The 25,642-nt window shown below is 38.7% G+C and overlaps 3 protein-coding genes across 4 annotated transcripts in view; 2 read left to right on the forward strand and 1 right to left on the reverse strand.

Annotated features, from left to right (window-relative positions):
• The window catches only part of LOC144060824 (paired box protein Pax-7-like), a 31,757-nt gene extending 26,569 nt beyond the window's left edge, over positions 1–5,188 (forward strand). For both annotated transcript variants that reach the window (XM_077580691.1, XM_077580699.1), the window contains exon 9: positions 4,182–5,188. In XM_077580691.1, the coding sequence (XP_077436817.1) occupies positions 4,182–4,297 (116 nt within the window). In that variant the 3' untranslated portion in view covers positions 4,298–5,188. The remainder of the gene's footprint in view (positions 1–4,181) is intronic.
• Positions 5,189–7,206: 2,018 nt separating this feature from the next.
• Positions 7,207–15,894, reverse strand: dedd (death effector domain containing). Its single transcript, XM_077580711.1, has 5 exons — positions 15,781–15,894; positions 13,665–14,276; positions 12,026–12,130; positions 11,831–11,935; positions 7,207–10,964 (listed from the first exon to the last, which is right to left on the reverse strand). The coding sequence occupies exons 2-5, from the start codon at positions 14,209–14,211 to the stop codon at positions 10,570–10,572; spliced, it is 1,152 nt and encodes a 383-aa protein (XP_077436837.1). The 5' UTR covers positions 14,212–14,276; positions 15,781–15,894; the 3' UTR covers positions 7,207–10,569.
• A 3,242-nt stretch (positions 15,895–19,136) lies between these two features.
• Positions 19,137–22,790, forward strand: LOC144060844 (troponin C, slow skeletal and cardiac muscles-like). Its single transcript, XM_077580724.1, has 6 exons — positions 19,137–19,249; positions 20,051–20,081; positions 21,776–21,922; positions 22,069–22,183; positions 22,270–22,406; positions 22,745–22,790. Exons 1-6 carry the CDS (start codon positions 19,226–19,228, stop codon positions 22,774–22,776), a joined length of 486 nt encoding a protein of 161 aa, XP_077436850.1. The 5' UTR covers positions 19,137–19,225; the 3' UTR covers positions 22,777–22,790.
• Positions 22,791–25,642: the final 2,852 nt, after the last annotated feature.

Below are 25,642 nucleotides of genomic sequence, written 5' to 3' on the forward strand. Positions count from 1 at the left end.
AAACACAATATAGTATTAATCAGAATGCCGTGTTGAGACTAGTGGGAGCGCATAGATCATATTAGCGTGAGTGTGAACGGTTGTTTGTCTATTTGCCCTGTTACTGGCTGGCGACCAATCCAGGGTGTACCCCACCTCTAACCCTAAGTGGTATATGGAAAATGGATGGATAGATAGATACTGTAGATATAATAAGTAGAGAGAAAAAAAATTCCTTTGTAAAGTGTTAACATTTAGTACGTTATTAAGTACTTACTATGGGATTTTCTGCTTACTCAAACCTTGCTGCAATTGGCCTGTTTTGAGGGGGAGGCCCTGGAAGTGAGCCAATGCTCACTGCCCCAAAATACTGCCACATTTATTACAATAACAATCTCAGAAACAGGCAGATAACAAAAGATGGATTTGGTTGTTGAATTTCACGCTTGATGGCTGTGCAGGCACTCTAGAGATCTATCTATTTACACACAAGCAATTGAAAAGTTCATTTCCATTGTACGTCCTCATTTGTTTCAGGCCATTTGTGTCCCATGATCTGCTGTTTGGCCATTTTGCATCATGGATGCTGCATTTCTTAATTGCAGTCCAGTTATGTTAAAAAAGAAAATCAAAAACAAATCCTGTGGCTTGCTTTAAGGATTAAACACATCTCACGTTCTTGTGTTTACTATTAGCAATTTTGAACTAAGCAACCACATATTGCACACATTTGATTATCTTTTTTTCTTTGATGTCATCATTGGTACTCTTCTGTAGTAAGATCACAAATCAAGTAAAACCAACCAAAGAACTCATAGGGCTCTATTTTTGTTACTGTTGTGAATCCTGCATGGCACGTGATGTATCTCCGCTGAACTGTGAGAGGAAGGACTGTGCCACTACATTACAGTTTGTATAGTGTTGCCAATTTTTTTCAAAATATATATTTAGCATACATATTTTGGGGCAAATAATATTAATAATATTTATTTTATTCATTTATTTTTTGGGAGTGGGGGGTCTCTAATTTTGCTTTTATGCCATAAAAATCCCAAAGCTGTGTAAAACGAGTTGGAAATCCCAAAACATCAGCTTCTAGAGTTGCTAAGTATAACAGCCTGGAATAACATTAACATTCTCACTGAATTATTAAATACTTTTGTGTTATTATTTTGAATGGGTGAGGTGATTTTCAGATCATAAAAAAAACGCTAGGGAAGCTGTCATCCAAACTGTCATTGGCCTGACAGAACCGACAGAAACACAAGGCTGCAGGAACAACTCACACTGGCCATCTAGTGGAGGGATAAGGAACCGGGCTGCAAAAATGCACAGGCCTGTTTTTAAATTGCTAAATGTGTGCAGCAGATGAGCAGTTATCTATTGGTAAAATGGCAGTTCATGGTGGCACCTGTTAAGAAACGCTTGCAGGAGAGTCCTCATAGAATGTCATCGGCTCACTCATCAGCCACTTGATTTTGCTCTACATTTGCGCTGAATTCAAACAACGTGCTTTTGAAAGTGATGCCACTTTGAGTGAAGTCGAACACGATCCTCTCGGGGCTGCTTCTGTTTTGGCTGAGGCCTACCATCGACCCCCACTTTACACTTCCTGCAAAACTTACTTTACTTCAGGCATTTCACTCTTGCTCTAATTCAAAAAGCACCTGACAGATTAAAGAAAACATACTCTACTGTCAAAATAGCGGCGGTGTGTGTGCGCACGCACGTGTTTGTGTGTCGCTCGAAAGGCTCCACCTTGGACACTCATGAGTCTCAGTGTGACTGCTCAGCGGGGGTTTAAGGTGTAAATCTGTCTGACGGGGAAAGGAAAGCTTCACGCGGAAGGCCTCACTAAACCTTAGAGGTTCCCAAAGTGCTCCCGGATGACAGACTTACCCGCCCATAGATGCTCTTCTTCCTCCAAGTGTGACACTTTCCTTTTTTTGTGTACTCCACGCGCAGAAGCATCCTAACGGACACGCACTCCTTATCCGCACACAAACACACACGTCACGTCACGTCGCTGTCAACACTCCTCTCCCTCTCGTCATTTAAAAAAAGGGGAGCCATCAGCAACTCGACAGGGGAGGAGCACCATGTGAGAAATGTGCTGAGCATTAGTGCCAGCTTTCGGAAACCTTTGGTTATTATTGTGAGCTGTCTGTTATTAGCACTCGGCCGCCTTTTGTCTGTCTGTCTGTCTGACATGCTGTCTTCTTATCGCTTACTTTGAATCGTCTAAACAAAACAAAATGGGGAATGTTTGCAGTCACGTCACTCAAAAAGCGACCCAACTCACGTTACAGTACAACCAAGCTAATATGTTTATGTTTCTTGTGTCTGTTTCACACACTTTTGTGCTGCAATTACACGGATCAACTTCATAGTTTATGTTGAACTAACAAATGTGGAAATGGGTGACTCATTGAGTCATTTTCAGAAGTTCAGGTCAAATTTTGTTCAGAATTAATCTGATAACTTTATTATTTTTCATGTACAATTAATACCTTTTAAAAACACATTTTTCCACTTGCTGTTGATTGAAGATGACATTACCTCTGATGAAGAAATAGGTAACGACCAATCCCGGCTCACCCGTTTTCTGAGTTTGGTCAGCAAACTGAGCAATGATTGGTCAGTAGAGGTGATGTCATCATCAGTCGACAGAAAGTGTCCAAATTAGTTTTTAAAGGTATTAATTGTTCCTAAATAATAATGAAGTTATCATATTAATTATAGACAAAAACATTATCTTCTTACTGTTGAAAATGTCTCAATGAGTTTGAGTCCTTTTAAATTGTACCGTGATCATTTCGAAATTGTAGGACAATTCAGGCACCAAAGATTCTGAAAAACAAATATACTGTATTGTTTTTAAAAAATAGTGAACAAATCCTTTACCACTAAAAAAAAAAGTGCTAAAATGTTAATTTAATACTCTTTACTCTTATTACAGTAACAGGGTAACAGATTTTTATCCCCCCCAGGAGTACATGCTGTTTTAGCAGCTAATTCCCTAAGAAGAAACTTAAGCTAAGCTATATAATGAAAAAAAAGATCACTATAATATTGTAATTTTTCCTCGAGCACATGCTAGCTATGTTAGTAGCTAACTATTTAAGAAGAAACTTAGCTGAATAAAGGCAAACATTTTTAATTGCCTTTTTGTTTTTGTTTATTTGTTTGTTGGTTTGAGTTGAACACTCCATTACGGCAAACAAAAAGTATGACAATTAGAACAAAGGACTTAACCCACTGATCTGAATACATGACTGGATAGCCGATAGCCCATACACGCCCGTGCAAGCCGTTGAAGCGACAGGGCAGCCATTTTGCCAAATAATAATAATAATAATAAATAATAATAAGAGGAATGTATCTGCTGTTTTGAAGACCCCCTTTTTCTTTTATCGCTCAGTTCCTTAGACCCCAGTATTAGATTTGGCATCTTTTGTGAATTACAATTATAATTATTTTATAAATTAAAAAAAATACAAGTTTCCTTGTGTAAACGTCATTAAGCATATTGTGTTTAAGGCAAGTTTTAAAATGTCTGAAGTCCTCTTGTTTATGTTTAACAAATTAAAACATCATAAATCATTCTGTTTCTACTAAGTACTATCTCAAATGTTCTCCAATTTCGATACTGTAAATGTATAGGATCGTATGCCGAGAAACGTTTCTTGGAAGGAGCAATATGGCGGCCTCGCGGCTTCAAAAGTCTTGGCCTATCGGCTATCCAGTCATATATTCAGATCAGTGACTTGATAAACTTTTTGATGAGCGCCATCTAGCTCACTTTTTTCTCTCCCTTGAGATGCTTAAATTTTTTTTATAACACGATTGCATGTATGCTGAGGACTATATATGTTCGTGAAAAATTACACTTTTTTATGTAGAACCCGTCCCCTGACTTTATTCATGCAGGTATGTCAGATTCAAGCGATAAGACATCACAGTCACATGATCACATCAGCTGTGTGTTGTTTTTTTTCCATTGAAATTATAGCATTTTTTTAAACTGTTGGGGCAGAGAGAGAGAGAGAGAGAGAGAGAGAGAGAGAGAGAGAGAGAGAGAGAGAGAGAGAGAGAGAGAGAGAGAGAGAGAGAGAGAGAGAGAGAGAGAGATAGAGAGAGAGATATCGAGATCAACAATAGCATGGAGATGTGTAACCGATGCTTTCTCTTGTCCTCTCCAGCTGCTATGAACTGTCTGGCCAAGAACGTGGGCCTGTCCAGCCAGCGCAGGGTGAAGCTGTCCGACCACTCGGGTGTTTTGGGACTGCTGCAGGTGGAGACTGGTCAGGCATACTAGTCCTAATGTGACCTCATCAGCACAACACAACACCTGCAGTACAACCATCTTCTATTTTGTCAGGAGAATAAGTGTGAACTCCACATGCAATCATTTGGTTTGATTTTAGCATATTTAGGTTCGCAAGTGCAGATATTTCCAATGGGAACATTTCAGCAAAGCATTACAATTCAGTATACTCGCAAACATGTTTTAAGTTGTTCTCTGGAGTTAGCTAAATTTCTAAGTGGGTGTGGAGTGGCTGCTAACAGTTGGAAGACTTTTGGTGAACAAAATGCTTTACTCGGTGACAATCATTGGGACGGTAACTTTGTGTCCCTGAATTTGAAAATGAAATTGTCCAATAACCGCAAATGGACCCAGTACTGTAATGATGAGAGTAGAAAAAAAACATTTGGGAAAAACATTCAACTTACATGGAAGTATTTTGTTTTACTTTTTTATATTTGAATAATCATCTTAAGGTAGCTAATTATCAGTACAATACTCATGTGTCATATTATTGTAAAAACAAAAATGTATATCTTTGTAATATATTGTTATGTTATTAAGAAATGTCAGGTTAAAATAATTTTTTTAATGTGTTTTTATGTGAGATTCATCAAATGTAGTTGTCAGTATAAGACACTACATATTTTCCATTTTGGACATTATTACATTCTTGGTAAGCGACAAAGAAAAAGACATATAACATTTGTATTCTTCTTATTCTTCTTATGGTGGTTGAAACCACAGTGGATTGTTTCAAATGTGTCCTTTTCTTTCTAATTCATCCTCAAGTTGTTTCTTCACTGTTGACATTGACACATCTGTGTGGATCAAACAGATATTCATGGCCTTCTGTAACTATGCTCACCTTTGATTATTTAATAAAAAAACAAACAGAATTTGATTAAATATGTGAATGTTTTTTTGTCTATGCCCTGCAATTAGTTAGCGACCAGTTCAGGGTGCATCCCACCGCTCACCCAAGTCAGTTGGGACAGGCTCCGGCATACCTGCGAACCGTTCGTAATGATAAGATCATGGATGGACGTTCATCATGTAAAAACATTTGTCTACTTTGAGGTTTCATTTTTTTTGGAATGGGAACAGATTCCGAAGTGTGCCAGAAAAGGTAAGAAAATATTTTTTTCCCCAGCAGAATAACTCTATTTTGGTCCAACACTTGTTTAAATGGGGTGTAATTATACTTTCAGCCACTGGATAGTGGTGAAAATATTTAGTTCATGGCGGTGTAAATTCGAAAGAACGAAACCAGAACGACTGTATTTATAAATTGTAAATAGAAAGATACAAAATCAACCGCGGTTGAGATTTTGACTGATTGATTGAGGTCTCCGGGACTTTGAACGATGATGTGATGCAACAGATTCAGCATGTCAAGATATTTCCTATCGACGGCTTTATTGAAAATAACTGATGTTATTGGCTCTTAGAATGATTATGGTGAATGCATTGTGTCATGTGCCAGCCTAAAACTTCACTTCTGGCATTTAAAGAATTTGGCATAACCTGGGAAAAACAAAACAAAACATGCAGCTAGGTGTATTTTATTGTATTTTTTGTAATTTTTATGTTAGTCTGTTAACAATGTTAGCATATTTGGGAACACATTGTTTGAATGGCATAAAAGCCATGTTTGTTTATTGTACAAGCACTACAAAAATCAGTAAAGGAGGCAAACTATTTGAACGGAATTTGTTTGTTTGCTTGTTTTACTTTAAGCCAAGTTGTCAAAATGGGAAGCCGCTAAAGTAATTGTAGCTAAAATGATCATTATTTCTTTTTCACGTTGCATGCTCAGATAGGGAAGATAAGCTAGGATTGAAACGGAAAGACTATACGCCGACTACTATTTTCATTTTTTAGTTTTTTCTTTTACCGTAATCACCTAATATCAGCTAGGTTTTAACATTTTCAACTTCGTTATATGTTCTAAAATGATAGAAGACAAAAAGAAGAAGAAAGTTTGGATGCTGTGGCAAACATAGAAGAACATCAAAATGGCCATCTTAATGAACACCTCAACTCCTATACCTGACATTAATCAAAGAATCCTTCATTTGTGATGTGTATGTATGTTACCATGGCAACAAACGACTAATTCCCATGAAAGGTGTGATTTAAACATCTCTATAAACGTGTAGCCTGCAGAACTAAAATGTAAACATTTTAAAATAGATCTTTGTAGCCCTAGTTGTATCCTACAGGATACATTTTCGAAAGTTGCTAAGGGGGAGCAACCCATTTTTTAAAATTTTTTTTTTTTACAATTATTCTATGTGCCCCAGTGATATAAACACAGTATTCTGATGAATATTGCATTTGTGGAATGCGAATTAAGCAGCAAAATCCGAGTGGATTTTACTCCCATACATTATTTAAATGTTAATGAAATAATTGCCACAAAATCATAAATAAAAAATATACTGAATGCTTTTAAAACTAAGACACTACTTGACCAATTCGTTTTTATAGTGTAATAATGTGCCGGTTATCAGAAGCTGTCAAGTAACGCTATTCTGTGCATCCAATAACAACAAAGCCGTGTTTCACTTTTAACTTGACATCATAATGCTTCTGTGTCGAGAAAAGAAAATGGCAACTGTTAGATCAAGGTCAACTGTTAGATCACAGCGGGCCCAGAATATAAACACCTCATCAAGGGACAGTTTCCTGACATAGGCACTTCAAAAAACAACCACTCGAGTGACCAAGATACTCCAGAGACATCCAGGGTTATATGAATACAGTACAAGTAATTCAAACTCCCTTTACCATACTTTCCCCCTTACAAACATGAAAGGAGACCCCCCCACCCCCCCCCACCCCCACACACACACACACCCTAATATGTAGAGCATAAAGCTGAAAGGTGTACTTTGCTTTCCATTGACTGTACATCATTTTCTCAAAATCCAATGATTTTAATAGCAACCTTGTTCACTTTCACCATATGTTGTTCTCATGACAAATAATATTTAAAACAATTTGGTGGTAAAAACATGAAACATTAAGGGAACATTCTCCAACTTCAGCTTAAACTTTTAAGACGTAGCAATGGCATAATTTTATCATGTTTAAACGTCAAGTTTGGCTTCCGTGTTCGGCGTAGCAAAATAAAGAGTTCAGGTCACAGGTGGAATTATTACATCTCAAATCATTTTAAAAACATGTTCTTTTTGAACAGTATAAGTAGTTACGTGGCTAGTTATTTTGATTCATGACACAAAGACTCCGCCCATGACCTGAAACGGAAGTAACTGGATCATGTTATGCTGAACGCAAGAGCCAAATTTACCACACTTTTACGTGGGCTGTTTTTTCTTCTTTATTTTAACTGCTGTACAAGAATAAAGTGTAATTGCTCATCCACTACAATAGGTGGCAGTGGTGCTCTCGTTCCCAGTATGGAAGGAGTATTAGCTCCTCTGCAAAAGTGTAATTACAACAATTTGATACTATATATAAAATCACTGCAGAGAGTTGCAGGGGGCGTGACATTTTTATCTTCCTGAGGGGGCATAGCAAAAAAAAAAAAAAAGAGAAGCACTAAATGGTAAATGGACTGCTTTTTATATAGCGCTTTATCTACACGATATGGTGCCCAAAGCGCTTTACAATGCCTCACATTCACACGCCAGTGATTAGTTGCTGCTTTGCAGGGCACTGCCATGTCCAGTGGGAGCAAATTGGGGGTCAGTGTCTTGTTCAGGGACACATGGACAATGTGGTCACAAGGGCCGAGGATCAATCCCACGACCTCACTGTTGTGAGACGACCACTCTACCACTGAGCCATGTCGCCCCCCCCCAATAGGCACTGTCCACTAATAAAAGTGTTTAAAACGATCCACCCATCCATTTTCGGAACCACTTCCGCTACTGACCTGAACTGGAAGTCCTTGCTTCGTTGTGTTATGATGAATGTGGAAGCCAAACTTACCACTTTTGAACATGATAATTCTGCATGTTATTTATTACGTGAGCATTTATCGCGTGGGAAAAGTGAAACTTATCACATGAAAATAAAATGTTGAACTTCTTTTTCTGGTCTGTAGAAACAAAATATGAAATACGTTTGCGATAATCAGCCCTGTTAGTACAATATGGTTTTGGACATACAGTCCCTGACAAAAGTCTTGTCGCTTGGGTACAAGTTGACTTTAAATGCCCCTGAAATATATTTCTAATCAATATTTTTTTTTTTACAAGAAATGGCTAAATTCAATCCCAACAGCTTTTGAAATAATATTTTGGTGCAAAACGAAACTGCTGAAAAGCATTCTAACATTTACAGCTTGGTAAAGCTCACTGAGTCACTTTTTGCAAAGACAAAAGTCTTGTCGCCTTGTCAAACGATGCACCCAATCCTTGATTCCAGCCTCACCTACCAATCAATTAGTGGGTGTGTATAAAAAAAAAAAAACAGCACACCAGACCTTCACATCAACTGCAACTTGACCACGGACACCATGCCTAAAATTCACCCTGAGACCAAAGCGTTGATTATCAAGAGGCTGAAGACCAGATCCACTTGCCGAGGTGGCTGACACCTTCAATGTGTCTCAGCGTCAAGTACAAAGGATAAAAAAAAGATTTGAAGAGACTGGAGATGTTTTTGACAAGCCCAGGTCTGGCAGACCCCGCAAGACAACTGCTCGGGAGGACCGTTTGTTGGCTCGAAAATCCAAGGCCAGCCCCTTTTCCACTGCAGCAGAGCTCCACCAGGCCTGGTCACCTCAAGTCCCCGTGTCAACCACAACAGTTAGTAGAATTCTGTCTCGAAATGGCCTCCATGGTCGAATCAGTGCCCAGAAACCAGCACTAAACAAAAGGCAATTAAAAAAACGTGTGGAATTTGCCAAGGCCCACAGCCTGCTAAAAGGATGGAAGCTGGAAAAGTGGCAGAAGGTGGATTTCTCTGATGAATCTTCGGTTGAATGACATCACAGCCACCGCAAATATTGCAGAAGACCGCATTGATCCGAGATACACCCAGAAAACAGTTAAGTTTGGTGGCGGAAAAATTATGGTCTGGGGTAACATCCAGTATGGGGGCGTGCGAGAGATTTGCAGGGTGGAAGGCAATATCAATAGCCTAAAATATCAAGACGTATTGGCTACCTCTTACATTCCCAACCATAAAAGGGGTCAAATTTTGCAGCAGGATGGCGCTCCATCGCATACTTCCATCTCTACATCAAAGTTCCTTAAGGCGAAGAACATCAGGGTGCTCCAAGACTGGCCAGACATGAACATCATTGAGCATGTCTGGGGTAGAATGAAAGAGGAAGCATGGAAGAACAAACCAAAGAATCTTGATGAACTCTGGGAGGCATGTAAGACTGCTTTCTTCGCTATTCCTGATGACTTGTATGAATCATTGCCGAACCGCATGGATGCAGTCCTTCAAGCTCATGGAAGTCATACAAGATATTAGATATGGATCTCACACCACCACTACTTCATTCTCTGATCTTATGCAACTTTTTTTTGTATTTGAAGTCAATTATTTGTTCCATTTTCACATGACTTTTTGTAGGCGACAAAACTTTTGTCTTGCCAAAATCTGACCTTTCTGTGTTCATTAAATGATCAAAATTTCTTCAGTGAAGCAAATTTATTTTTATATATTAAACATCATTTGGGAAGGGTTTTAGCTTTTATATGAGCCATTTCCAAAACCAATGGGTTAATTAAAAGTCAGGTTATAAGCTGCTGTTTCTACAAAATGGATAAGCGACAAGACTTTTGTCAGGGACTGTACATGAGGAAAACACACACACTTTTTTTTTACCTAAAAAAACAAACAAACTGTGTGGCTACTAAAGTCGGTGCTTTACAGAAGACGCTGAACACTTTCTAAGTGGGTTAATACAACCAATCTGACCTGAAAAAATAAATTATTTGAAAAACAAAAGTTGGTACATCCTCCACTGGGAGTAACATTTGTTTTTCCTGTTATCAAAATCAGCGTAAATAAAACAAAAGTCATTTTCTCCCTTAAAGAAAATGAGCAGATTCATATTGAAATGAATGTACAAGTGTATGCATTAACCTACTTCGTTTGTCCGGCACAGTCCCCAATCGCCTTGCATGCTATATGTTGGGGGTCCCAACCATCTTCCGACCACTGCGGGATTGCTGGAATACCACACACATACACACATTCCAAACACGGCTATCACATGTGCAACATCTCTTTCTATTCCCCATGTGGAGGCACAGTTGTATTCCTTGCGTATGCAGCAGGCGCTCACGTCTAAGTCAGTCTTTGATCCCTCCGGGAGGATCTCCACTTGTCACCAAATTACAAAGAAGTCTGCGACGGCCCGCCTGGTAATCCTCCTCATCCACGTTGACCAACAGTTTGATGGCCTCGTGGCCCACGGCCTGCTTAAGAGAATCTGTGATGAAAACTCCTTTCAGGGCCTCTAACAAGGAGCCGTTGATGTAGTCCCTCCAGAAAGCATCCAGGTAGGTGAGCTCGGAGAACTTGATGTCACAGATGATGGAGCCCAAGTCTCGTGATTTGAGGATCGTGTTGGCCTGGTTGAAGCGTTCAAACTGGCGCTCCACCGCCTCTTGCTTGTTGGAAAAGATGTTGCCCTGAAGGGCCGAGTCGTGCTGGCAATATTCCGCACGGACGCGCAGGCGGATATCTGGGGATGCACACAACAAGAATGGGCAACATTTCGATTGTAATGCCGTCAGATGGCGTCACCTGTGGATTTGCGCTATTCATGCCAGGACCATGCAAATAGTGGTGCTTCACTAGTTTATACCACAACATTTTCACAGGCACAGCGTTGATATAGTTTGCATGTTTATACATAAGTGACTTTATTTTTAACTCTTTTACTGCCAAACGTCATCCAAAAAACAACCCGTTCAGTGCCAGCCGATTATGAGCATTTTCACTCATCTTTCAAGGCAAACTGAATATTGTGTGCAATGACTACATAAACATGGTGGATAACATATCAAAGATTAGATTCCATTCTTTCATCACAAAAAAAAGTATTTTTTCAACCTTATTTTGTTCTTTAGTAATCACCATTTGAAAATAGGTCATTTGAATGACAGCAAGCGAAAATGGAAAAAAGGAGAGAACAATTTGTGAAAAGATGCATTTTCTGCACAACAGTGACTTTCACACTAATATATTTTGTTTAGTGACGCTCTCTGAATTAGACTTAATGCGACAAACGCTTTGATCATTCCAATCATCCTTGGAAGCGTTCTATTTGCCATGTTTTCATGTAATTTGACACCCGGGAGCCCATTGAGAAGAGATACTATGCTGCCATCTGCTGGCTATAGTTAGTGGGTGTTTCCAGCGCTGCACAAGACATTGCACTGCACATTGAGAGAAAAAAAAAAACATAGTTGACGTCAATTGACGTTATTGGCGGTATACAGTGGGTGTGTCCTTAACGTCAATTGACGTTTTTGGCGGTAAAAGAGTTAAACTAGAATAAAAGCTAAGATTGTTAGAATAAAATATTGGACAAAAAAATAATCATACCACAAGTTTGCTTCTCTCTGAAGTCGGATAAGGAATTACTTCTCTTCCACATGCCGTTCGGTACAGAAGGAGCTGCTTTCATTCGGGATGACCCGACATAGGGTCCTGTCGTGACATGACACAGAGCTAACTATGTACTGCGTAGCAGAGGTTTTCACCACATTTATCTGACCAAAAAACAAGTTGCAAGCACACCTGTCATTCTGTGAGGCGCACTTTCCCTGCTCTTCAGGGCTCCTCTTGGTGAAATGTAGCGCACTGACGTCTCCTCCAGGTACTTGTCAACAGGATCTGGGCACACTGAAGAACGCGGCTAATGCTGAGAATATACATCACTGCGCCCATCACATTGGAACACATCATAGAGGTGGAAGATGAAAGCAATAATCCCGGCTATCGCTCGCTATCATCACATGACAATATGAAGGGGGATAAACGCCTTATTTGGCAACCCAAGCTCCAAAACAGATGCGATTATTTTGTAATATAAAAGAATCCATAAAACGCCAGACCTCCATGTGTTTTCAAATATGCTGAATTTATTCTTGACAGATTCACTGCTGGCAGGTAGGGGTGGCAACTGAGGTGGGAGGGCATTTGGTAGAGGTGGCAGCTGCCACCCCTCGCTACCCCCCGGAACCGCCTGAGTATACTATACAATACACAGACATGTATTCTGAGGACAATGTGAGTTTGCTGTAACTAAATCACATGAAAATGATTATCAAACTGTTGTGGACTGAAGTGCAAGAGCAACTTTTGCTCAGAGTATTGGGAAAATAAATGGGATTTAGGTCAGTCAAGGGACTGTTGCTGATTGTATTTTTACTATGTTAGATGGTAAACATGTCACTTCATATTAAAACTTTTTTTTTCTTCAGTTTACTTAGAGATAGGGCTGGGCAATATGGCCAAAAAATAAAACCTCGATTTTTGCAGTCAATCAGGGCGATTACGATTTTAAATCGATTTTAATCTAAAAAACCCAACAAATATTTATTTAAAGGTTTCAATTATTCAAAAATAATTCCTGTGCAAAATGGTCAGAGAACAATCATGTATACTGATTATAGATCAGTGTTAACATAAACTTAACCTTCATAGTTTGTGCTTAAATGCCACAATTAAGTAGTTGGTAGCTATTGTACTAAACATGTCTTGTAAAACATTAGAATGTAACAGAACATAATAACAACAGCTTTAAATAATAATCCAGAAGACAAAATTTGATTTCACGATTTAGCCAATTTTCAACAATTTGATTTTTAAAATGGCGATGTATTGAATTAATTAGATTTATTGCCCAGCCCTACTTTTATATATCTAATGGTTTTCACTGTTGTGGAAAGCAGTTGAAAGTAAAAACAACATATCTTCTCAAGACCCGGAAAATGCTTGAATGTATCTACTTAAAAAAAAGGTAATAAAAAGCTTGACCGTAGTCAAATTAAATTTATCAATTATTATACTCAATTGAAAACATTTACTCAGTTAAATTGAGATTCCGAATTAATTCTTTACCACAAGTCTGCTTCAGAAATGAGGATTTAATTTAGTTTATTTTATTGATTACAGAATCCAATTGTACTGTTTTGTGTCAACACAATCCTGCATAACATCTGTGATAAAGCCTCTGGTATGATACTTAGTAGTACTTTCCAATCGCTTCCATGTCTGTGTATGAACATAAACCTTTTTTCCAGCCAAGCCATTTTTTAACAGTTGATGCATAACAAACACGTTCAGTAAATAATATATATCAGTTTGCTAGTAAATATAATCATTTAATCCGCAACTCATGATTTAGAAATGACGGGAAGGCTACTCTACTTACCGGCCTGCCGTTTCTTAAGCGTGACGTAAGGCAAGAGGTCATGGCGAGTGATAATCCTCAGAAGCTGGAGCACGTGTTGGAAGTTGGTCTCATCGCAGCGACCCTGGCGCTCCAGCGCCAGCAAGAAATCTCGTCCACTCCTGATGCCGCCACGCTCGTACTCGTCAATCACATCAACGAACAAAAACGACAGTACTCTAACGTCCCGATGAGTGAGTTGGGCTCCGATTATGTCAAACATGCGGTGGAGCGAGTTCAACCCATGTGACTTGTCCACTGCCTCCTCAGGCCAGGGCTCTAAACTCCTCGATCCTTTGGATACGCTGGAGTTAACCAAACAGGCCGAGACTCTGCTAGTTGTTGCCAAAGCGGCGCATCCGGGCCGGCGTGTGAGAGCTCTGTTGTCCAGACGGCCAGCGATGGCGCCGCTCGGATGTGAGTCAAGATGATGGGCCTGAATATGAGGCTGGGCTTGTTGAGCGGAGTCATTGTGGGCACCCTGGTGATGAATAGCCCCACCGTGGAGTTGAGGCTGCTGTGATGTCATCTCAGGGACCAAAAGAACAAGGTCAACAATTGCAGATGCTGCGGTCTTCCTCCCTGGCTAATGAGCTAGAAAAGGAGGAAGACATACGTTCATTGTATTTACAAGTGGCATGCGATCATTTCAAATACATATTATACGCAGTCATCATATTAGAGTTCGGCCCAGTCAAACACTATAAATAAAGAAACAAGCAACTACTATTTCAAAAGCACAAAGTATTTTAAGTTTTAAAAGAAAAGTGATTGAAATGAGTATAGAAATGAGATTTGAAGTTATTGAACGTGAACTTATAGACTTGCATAGTCTTCATTTTTTTAGAAGACTTATTAGTTTATTTAAATAGGCTAAAAGGAAATCTGAATGTGAAATGCAAATGTTATTCTGTAAAAAGGGGCAGAAAATACAAGATTTATTATTCCCTCTCCTTTTCATTTGAATTTTGTTTTCATGTAAACATATGTCTACTTTTTTTCTTTAATCTGTACAGAAATAAAATGAAATATATATGTTTTTAAATCGCACACGTCCTTCCATAGGTAAAGCCTATGCCAGCTGAATTTGGGCGAGAGGCAGCGTACGCCCTGACTGGTCCAGAAGACAAATACTGATGCATGCTGATATTAACACTAACAGACAATTTAAAGTTAAACATTACACATTACTATACATATGTTTTTGTTTGTATTGATGCTTGATAAATTATGATGTGAGTCCACTACCCTGGGTCAAACTATTGGTGCAAATTGTTTCAGACACAGGCCATAATAACGGACAAAATGAAAGACATTAACATTGAACTGTCAATCAATACTATGATTGATCTAATTGGCAAACGCGGTGTTGTCATCGCGTCCTTGGCTGAATGTACAACGGTAACTGATGTTTAACACATCAGAAGTACGCGGAAAAAAGGCAAGCTAGTACAACAAGGCAAAGTGACTGTGGATCATTTTGGACTTGCATAGAACGACAGCACAAAGCATGCCGATGATCTTTGGAGTGAGTCGAAGCTTTAAAACACAAATTAAAATCTCAAACTTAAACCGATCGCGCCACATTGTTAATATCCCAGCACCTGCTATTATGGTCATAAACCATCATGACGTGATAATGAACAGAAACGTACGCGCAATCGAGTTGGCTAAACGTTGATTCGAGGAAGCTAACGTTCCGCAAATCTGGACACTGTCCCGACAAAAAGACATACTTTCGATTTAAAACATAACAAAAACGTGCAGATTTCTCATCCTCGTGACCTGTGTCTTGCTGTTGCTCCGGACGCAAGCTAACATAAACTGCGCCGTAAACGCCGGCGTCAAAAAGAAAAACAATAACTAAACAACAGTTGTTTCAAGTCAAAGAGGCGCTCGGAATTCGTCGTGTTTGACAGCATGACCAGACATTACGCTCGTTTACTGGTCAAGAGGAGTTATAACGTCGTAAATACCTGGCGACAGCTAATGCTAAACTAGCTTGACGCGTCATCTGTCGAGGCTCTTCGTGGACAAATGCATTCGTGTTGATTATCTACACATTTATGATTCATTATATACGTTTCAAAACTCTTACTTTGTGGTAGGGCCGCTCCTATTGGCCAGTATAAAGACTTGGTTTGCTGTTTTTCGGCCCTTAAACACATACCACTTGGACTTGAGGATAAAATGAAAGTACTTCCTGTTTACAGTATTGTTCATTTCCTCCCAAGCATTCTTCTTCTTCTTTTATATCTTTGAATAATTAAACTTTATTGAAAGTTAGACACGAATACAAAGCGAAAACACAAAAAAACGATATGCAAAGGATTTCAGTTATAAACACAATGCAAATATAAACGTTCATTATTATGTATTAGTCAAATATGAACACGATTTACAGTAGTTGCCCCCCCGAAAGCAGTTTTAAGAGGTTAATTGTTTGAAAATTTGACGAGGTTTAAGGTTTCTGGATTAGAAGAGTTTTTCCATTATGAATGCTTTGCATTTTTGTTTATTTAAAGAAAAGATAAAATATACAGTACCCCCTGCTTTCTCTTCGCGGTTTGATTCAATCGGTGGTTAGCAACCGAGTTAAAAGAGAATTACTGCCATCTGCTGGACATAAAGGGCACATTCTTAGAAACACAAAATTCACACCGTCACGGTTACTGAAATCTATTAAATTTGTATGTACAATGGATCAAGGGAATACAAATAATGAGTAGGAAGAAACATCTCACTCTGTGCAAGTATTACTGTGAATTACCTCAGTTTCAGTAATTACCCTAAGATTACGTTGTTACTAACAGTGTGTATGTATTCACTCTGGTAATTTCAAGAAATACTCTTGTCAAGTTAAAATGCCCATTACCAATAAATGGTTTTGAAAACCAAATTGTGCTTTGCACACCTACTTTCTACACATAATTTGCACATGTGTTTTATCAGTAGTGTCAGTGCCTCGTACAGATCATAAAAACGAGACGGGGAGAAAAATGTCACTTAGTGGCAAAAGGACGATACTGTCGCTTTTTCTTCAAACAAAAAAATATTCACATAAGTATCTTATCATCTACTAAATAAGTCAATATAGCTGGTGAGAAACACTTTTATTTATTTATTTATCTATTTTGGCAGTTTTGTTCTTCCATCACATGTAAGGCATGAGCCATGAGCAAAATCATTACTGCCCTTTGACTGAAACCAGGACAAAATGTAGCTAATTGACCTGTAAATTTGTTCTGCATTTATTGCAAACTGCTTCGCTGTTTATTTCGTGTACAACCCACTCCCCGCCCCCCAACACCACAAACAACACTCCGCCCCCCACATTACGTCCTGTTAGAGGACTACTATTTCCAGTCAAGGACATGGCACACTTAAAATAGCCCCCTATCTGTGGATCTATTTTCATGAAAGCATCCGAAAATAATAATAATACAGTATACAAATATAGGACAATTTAACTAAGAACACTAGGTTATTATTGTTATTATAATTTGCTTTAAGATTACTTTTCTTTAACTTGCTGCATTATTTTTTGTCGTTAAAACTCCAGTGCAAAAGCATTTATTTACAGAAGATGCAAGCGAAAGCACACTTGAGGCAGAGATGGGCAAGCAGTTAAGGATGCATGAAGATTGTGGCTAAAGAGCCGCAAGCTCTATTTCCCCAGATGGGAGGAACGATCCTCATTCTCTTGTATCCCCATCTTAAGTGCCCCTGAGCAAGGCACTTAATTGCCCCAAATGCTCCCCAGGCAATGGAAACGCTGCCCACTGCTCAACGTGTCACTATGATGTTCTCTATTGTCATCGAGTGAAAGAATTTGTACTATTTGCACCTCATGTAGCACATCAAGGAATTTTGTTTCTATAGGTACACCACTTATGTGTGGTCCGTTTACATTCAGGCACAAACATGTGGTTAATCACAGAAATAAGAGTCAGCTATCAGTTTCTGTACTAAGCAAAAAAAATCTCTAATACTTTTTATATAGAAATATTAGCATGCCAAACAGTGTATGTAGAGTACATACATATATATCAGGGGTGTGCCAAAAAATCGATTCTCATAAGAATTGCGATTCTCATTTAGTACGATCCAGAATCGATTTTAAATGTCCCAAAATCGATTTTATTTAAATTATTTTATACTGTCTTGTCTTTGAGTGTGCCTTTATTTGGAGCGCCGTTCATGTTGTACTCGATTTTGCCACATAGGGGCAGTGTGGTTCCACGTGGTCTGATACACAGTTAAGTTTTAGCCACATTAGAGAGTAGAAGGAAAAAGTCACGATCAAGTTATTCCAATAAAAGTTGTTTTTTTTGCAGCGTAGAGCCGTTTTTTTGCGTGATAAAAGTGCCGCGAGTAGCGCGCTAAATAGCATTAGCGAGTCAGACTGGAGTAGATCATTACAATTCCTTGCACATCTATAGATTGAAGCAAAAATCATTGTCAATCAAATCAATTTGAATCAAAAATCGTTCCTAATCGAATATTGATTCTGAATTGAATGGCAGACCAAAAAAATCGGGAATCGAATCGTGAGACATTCAATGATTCCCACCCCTCATATATATGCATAAAAAAATGTGTTGAAAGTTAAAAAAAGAAGAAAGAAAAAAAGTAATGCCTGATTTTCATCAGTTCATTTTCTATGTATTACTTTAGTCACTTAAGTTGACTATTTTCTTTCTTTAACAGTAGCGTAATGTTTAATGATTCCCCCATTTGCTTCTAGCTGCCACTTTTCTGGGAATTCTTTCCCCAATATATTGTCAGAGAATGTTTGAAGTTAGAGATTGCCTGTGCTGGACGCGAGAGAGAGCCTGCTGGCTCCCCATATCTGTTCCAGTTTATCCCAAAGGTGTTTGATGCAGTAAAGGTCAGCGTTCTGTGCAAGTTCATCCAAACTCACCCAAGCATGCCTTTCGTTCCTGCTGGAACGCAGCCGTGCCTTGCCCAAATTATTGTTGCCAAATTACAAGCATACATTTGCTCCAATTGTTTTATTTGCTTTGCATACGACTTTGCTGACAACAGCTGGAAAATCATTCTATAAAAAAAAATAATATAAAATAATAATATATACTACCTGAAGTTGTTTTAGAATAGTTCACTCTAGTTGTCTTGTCTCTGGATGGTGGTTTCAAATTTCTATTGCAATGACTTTTTTTAAATAGTCCAACTGTCATGAAGTTGGAATCTTAGCTTACCCTTGTTTGAAAGATACCTAGATACAATATTATTTTCTGTCTGGGACATTGCAAACATAGCATATAGACATGACAATGACCCAGCTAGACATCACTTAGATCAGCCCAGCGCTTCCATGTTCTACTTTTGATAGGCGTCTTCTTTTGTTTCCTATTTATAGGACTCTTTTACTCTCTGTTTCTGTCAATCAGCACCCCCCTCCCATCACTCTTCAATTTTGTGGGATGGGTCATAAGCTTTTTTTAAGGCCATAGTCTCCCAGCTCTCTGAAGGCTGAAGCAGTCCCGCATTTTGTCAAAGCCAGCGAAGGACCAGCAGCAATGGATGACGTCTATAAAGCAGCGGTAAGTACAAATAGCGCCGAGTGCATATATTCTGTCCGATAATATTTCAGGTCAAGATAAATATCAAAATCTAAATGATTATGTAACTCAGAGCATAGTCAGTAAAGGAACAATCGCTTTGAGAGACATATGTCATTATGTGCATACAGCTGAGGAGCCATTGTGACCGTTAGGCCCTTTCAATGTCAGGTCAGTGTATGGTCATCGGATATACAATGAGAATTCACACGTGACAGACTTGAGCGTAAAGGGCAAAGTGGCTCATGTGATTCTGAATTAGAATTGAGTGTAGTTCTGCAGTTGACAATTTATTGATAGAGGATTCATTCTACATATACACTGTATGATCTTTTTCTGACACTCCATAGTGCCTCTAGTCTTGACAAAACTATAATTAGAACATCAAGAACAACTGATGGAATTTTAAAACATACATGAAATACATGAATTGCTGTTTTTGGTTCCTGTGTTCTTTTTTCTGTTCTTCATATAATATATATAATAATATCACTATGTAGTGTGCATTTTAAAGGCAACTGGGGTTAAACCCCAATGTAACCGTAGGTAAAAAAAAAAAAAAAAAAAAGACAAAACAGCTGGACATAAAAAGAACAGCTGATGGTACTCCAACACATACACAGACATACATAACTCCACATGACAATCGATCTAGTACGCGCTTTCCAACAACCAGAATAGTACGTGAAGACAGCTACATGATACATCACTCATAACGCTCAGCTGTGAACAGAGGAGCAAACAGTAAAGTTGATGCTTGTGCTGTCCTGTTTTTGTCCCTAGGTTGAGAACTTGACCGAGGAGCAAAAAAATGGTGAGCAAGCTAATGCTTCATTTTACGACAACTACTAGCCTACCACTGAAAACCTTGCCTTATGCGAGTAGCATTTTTTTTTTAAATGACCTTCAATCAATCAATAAATCAATCAATCAACCAACCAATCAATCAATTAGAGATAGACAATCTGCTTTTTTCAGGGCCGATACCGATTATCGGTAGTCAGGGAGGCCGATAACCGATATTTGAAGCCGATAAACATTTGCAGGAAGAAAAAAAAGTTGGTGTCAAAAGTTTTAATAATAAAATAATAATAAAAAAGTCCGGGCTTCGGCCTTCCTGGGTGGAGTTTGCATGTTCTCCCCGTGCTTGCGTGGGTTTTCACCGGGTACTCCGGTTTCCTCCCACATTCCAAAGACATGCATGGCAGGTTAATTGAACACTCCAAAATTGTCCCTAGGTGTGATTGTGAGAGTGGTTGTTCGTCTCTGTGTGCCCTGCGATTGGCTGGCAACCAGTTCAGGGTGTACCCCGCCTACTGCCCGAAGCCAGCTGGGATAGGCTCCAGCACCCCCCACGACCCTTGTGAGGAAAAGCGGCTAAGAAAATAGATGGATGGATGGATAATAATAAAAACTCCAGCACTTGACTGCTTAAATGCCTTCAAGGACATGTTTATTAAACAGCTTTTGTGATTTGCAACAGGTTAAAGGTTTTTTGTTTGCCATCAGCTTTTGCACCAACTATAATGTGGCTTCCGCACACTAAATCCACAAATACCGCTAATTCGCAGGCTAGCTGTTAGCTCGCGGGATAACCGTTTACCCACACGCTAACTCAGGGATAACTCTCAAATAGCCGCTAAAAACGGGTATTAATTAGCCCACGAGCTAACCTAATAGCCGTTAATTTGCGAGCTAGCCGGTTAGCTCGCGGGCTAATCGTTCACCCACACGCTAACACCGGGATAACTCGCAAATAGCCGCTAAAAACGGCTATTAAGTTAGCCCACAAGCTAACCCAATAGCCGTTAATTTGCGGTCTAATAGCCGCCAATTGCTGTTTGTTGGCTGTTAGCAATGCACGAGTAACCAATCAGATGGTGCTGTGGGCGGGCAAAGAAGCAGGAAGTCAACAGCCGCTGACTCAAAGCAGACGGAGGAGAAAAGCGCCCGTCAGAGCAAAAATAACAGTTTTTAATAAATCGGCCCTCAAAACAAAAAAAGAGGCCGGTGCTGATATTCATAAAATGCTGAAATATTGGGGCCGATTATCAGCCAATTGATCAATAAATCAATCAACTATCTAGCTAGCTATGTGAGGTGTTGCCTTCAGGGACAGTCCGTTAAACAGAATACCTCATGCAACTAAGCAATTGTTTCAGATGGCCTAAATCAGGGCTGCAGACTACATGATGTGGCCCTTATATTGGTCCACCAGTATCTCCCTGGTCACGTCCTGCTTCTGCTGTGGAATATCCCCAATTACTCGTTTACAAATACGTTTACACACCTCAATGTGAACATCTTAATTTGTCAAATACATTTGCCTCCAATAAAACAAGAATAACTGTTCACCTAGTGTATGGAATACAAAATTGTACATAAACAGTAGCAAATCTTACATGTGTCATAATCAGCTGTCACCACAATAAGATGAACTTTAATAGCTTTTTAGTGTAAATATAAAAATGTGTTGTGGGTTACGATCATTGCGTGTGTGTCCCACAGAGTTCAAGGCTGCCTTTGACATCTTCATCCAAGATGCTGAGGACGGCTGCATCAGCACAAAGGAACTGGGGAAGGTGATGAGGATGCTGGGGCAAAATCCCACACCTGAAGAACTGCAGGAGATGATTGATGAGGTGGATGAAGATGGTATGTCAGTGAATATATCATGAGTGTGATCAACAATTTTCATAGACCAATTATTTTCATTTATGGACTTGTAAAGCAATACAAAAAAAAAAGAAAAAAAACTTCAATCATGATAAAGATCTCTATGTTTTTTCTTTCTGTAACAGGCAGCGGTACAGTTGACTTTGATGAATTCTTGCTTATGATGGTCCGCTGTATGAAGGAGGAGAGCAAAGGAAAATCAGAAGAGGAGCTGGCCGAACTTTTCCGCATGTTTGACAAGTATGCCTCCATATTTGTCACCTAACATTGCACGTTCTGAGTCATACGAAAACGTTTCTGGAAACCTCTTTTTATCCCGTGTTTAGGAATGGCGATGGTTACATAGACTTGGAGGAACTAAAGACCATGCTAGAGTCCACTGGAGAATCCATCACTGAAGATGACATTGAGGAGTTGATGAAGGACGGAGACAAAAACAATGATGGCAAAATTGATTATGATGGTACGTATTAATTATTATTATCACTGTAAAAAAAAAAAAAAAAAGACATCTAAAATGTGCTTAAAAAATGTGCTCATCCTGTAGAATGTAAGATTTTTGTGCCACAAAATAACAGATTAGAAAAAACTCATTACAGATGAAAACAAATGTATTATTTATATGCTTAAAAATCCAGCACATATTTTAGCAAACATATCCATTCCAATTTAAATTAATGGCATACTAGCCTTACATTACTGCATAACAGCAAAAAGCAATAGTTACAGTAAATGTGTTACCTTTCTAATGCAATACTGTATTGCCAATCCCGATTTGACGTGTTCTGTTCTGTCCAACAGAGTTCCTGGAGTTCATGAAAGGTGTTGAATAAAAGATTCAGATGACGCCAATTGTCTTTTCCTCCTCTTGCTATAGTCAGTCCTTCAGATAGGCTTCTGTTTACACTGTTCTCGAAGCAACACATGTCTTCAGCAGGCATCAAAGTTCCCTGACAAATTTTCTGAAAATAACTTCAGTCCAGCGCCAAGATTGTTTTGCAAATGCCCTAGCACACAAACATGATTTTAAATAAAACTATTTTCAGAATTACGCTTTTGGCCTGGCGTCATATGAGATGAAAGAGCATCAAATCATTTTTCTTCCCTCCATCTACCAGATTGCCAACAAATCACAAATATGACGTTCTGAAAAAGTCTTAAATGAAAAGAAGATTATGTAGCTTAATATTTTTATTATAGAGTAAAAGCTGAAAGTCAAAGTGACAACAACAACAAAAAGGTCACAGAATGGAACATGCATGGGAGTAGGGAGATGTGTCCTTTTCCCCTCAGCAACATACAATGTATCGGTTTAGACTATTTCTGTCCCCCACGCACACTTTTGAGTGTGCAGGAAACAGAGAAGCTTAACTGTGTAGGTGTTGTATTTCAGAAGGAAAATTGAATAAAAAGCAACAAGGCGATTGATGTACCACAACAGCAGGTGGCTTCCACCTATCAAGCTAGCATAGCCCCACATTTCCTGTCCTTGTCTTTCTTGCACGCCTACAGCCTAATGAAACAGGAAATTAAAGACACATCAGGAAAGTGCAGTGACACCATTGAAGAGCATCAAAACACGTTTTAGTTGTAACTTGACTGCCCGTGAAGAATCAAGACGAGGCTTCTCAAAGGACAACAGGTAACATTTACCCACAAAATGCTTTTGATATGAAGTAAATTCAAATTTATTTGTAAATTCAAATTCTGCAGCACATAGTGAATGTTAAAAAATAATTCAGCAGAAATTCGCCAGAGGCCTAACGGCAATTAGAAAATTGACCCCCCATTCACCCACACACATTTTTTAGTATATTTAGAAAATATTCACATTTATTGTTTATTATCTTTTTGCAAAACTTGTTTTAAATAATGGGGAATTAACACAAATGAGTGTAATTTCAGTAATATTATGAATCAACGTTGTAGTACTGTACTGTATGTACCTTAAAAAACAAAACAAATATTATGATCTAGAGAAAACATTTAATTACATTTGAACTCATGACAGCATACAAACAAAAGCGGAAACTTTTCTTTACGAGTATAGCTGTGTACAAAAATACATACAAGTTGTGGCAGAGCATGAAAGCAAAAAAAGGGAGACAGCAAACATCTTCGTTTGAACGTAATTCCTTGACTACTATTTTGCAATATTCCGTCTCTTAATTAAGAAAAAACTGACAAATATGTTGTTTACTAAATTGTAAAGTTTCACAAAACAGCATTATTCACAGTGTAATGATGCCAATTCATTCTATATGAAGTAGACCTACTTAACTCCTGAATCATGGCGTCTTTGAAACTTCACAAATGCATCAATATTCAGTCAAATTTGAGTAACAGCCGATTTCAAAATGTCATTTAAGGAGTCATTCGAGCGTTCGTTAGTGCGCCCTCCTGTGGACTAAATTATCAACAACAGGCTGATCACGGCCCTCCTAGTATGTTTGACAAATCTGATTTAGCACATTTTTAACACACACACACACACACACACACACACACACACACACACACACGCACACACACACACACACACACACACACACACGCACGCACACACACACACACACACACACGCACACAAAAAGAGCTTCGAACGAGACATTTCAGTTTTTAAAGCTTTGCTCAGCAGTAATCCTTTAAAACATTGGGAAATGTCAATATTCATTTTAAATGTCTATATATGGACAGAGAGAGAGAGAGAGCGAGAGAGAGAGAGAGAGAGAGAGAGAGAGAGAGGGGTAATTTTTATTAATATTTAAACACATTTTTTTTTATTTGTTGAGGCAATAAGATATTTGGTTTCAGTTGTATTATACATTATATACAGATACTGTACTATTATTGTTTTCTAAGAGGCAACAGACATAAAGCAGGAAGTTGTTTTACTACTGCTGCTACACATAAAAATGGCAACAAATGCATCACCACTGCTATTATTTCCCTACTCACTTCATATGTCTGACTGACTTCAGCTCAATATTCTCACAAAAAACATGAATTTATAGGAAATATACTGTAGCATTTGATCAAATATGTTATTTGTTTTTGTTGATTTTTTATATTTTTTATATACAAGCTGTCGTCCTGCAGACCCCCCCCCCACCCCCATTCCCCCAAGTTGAGAGAGAACATTTGAGATATGAGCATTGTAAGGTGGCAGTGAACTCACCTCGCAACAAGCAGCAGTTTGGCAGTCTTAAGTCTCAACATAAGACAGTGAGAATTCAAAACAAGCACGTGACATTGCCTTACAGTACGCTAGCTTAATGCTAGCACATAATTGGAAATGCATGCATGCAACACACGTAGACAGTAAATATAACATTACTCACAGACATATCTTCTTTATTTACTACAAAGAACAACTAATATTTCTGTGGCTTTGTAATATACTGACCTCTGGTGGCCAAGGAGCAGCACAATGTCCACTGAATGGAAGCTACCTAATGTGGCAAAAATTGTCTCCATTCTATTCAATAATTTCAAAATTGTAGGTTTTGAAAATATTGTGTTCAATTTATCAAATGTATTTTAAAAAACACACACACATTAAGATCTCTTTTTTGGAGTGACTGAAACGGATTAACGGCATTTCCATTCATTTGAGTGCAGAATGATGATTTTAGATACACGTGTTCGTATCTCTTGGTAACACCGAGCATTGGTTCTTTTAGCAGGTCATCATCGAGT

Source organism: Vanacampus margaritifer, chromosome 1 (assembly GCF_051991255.1).
Source record: "Vanacampus margaritifer isolate UIUO_Vmar chromosome 1, RoL_Vmar_1.0, whole genome shotgun sequence".
Lineage (NCBI taxonomy): Eukaryota > Metazoa > Chordata > Actinopteri > Syngnathiformes > Syngnathidae > Vanacampus > Vanacampus margaritifer.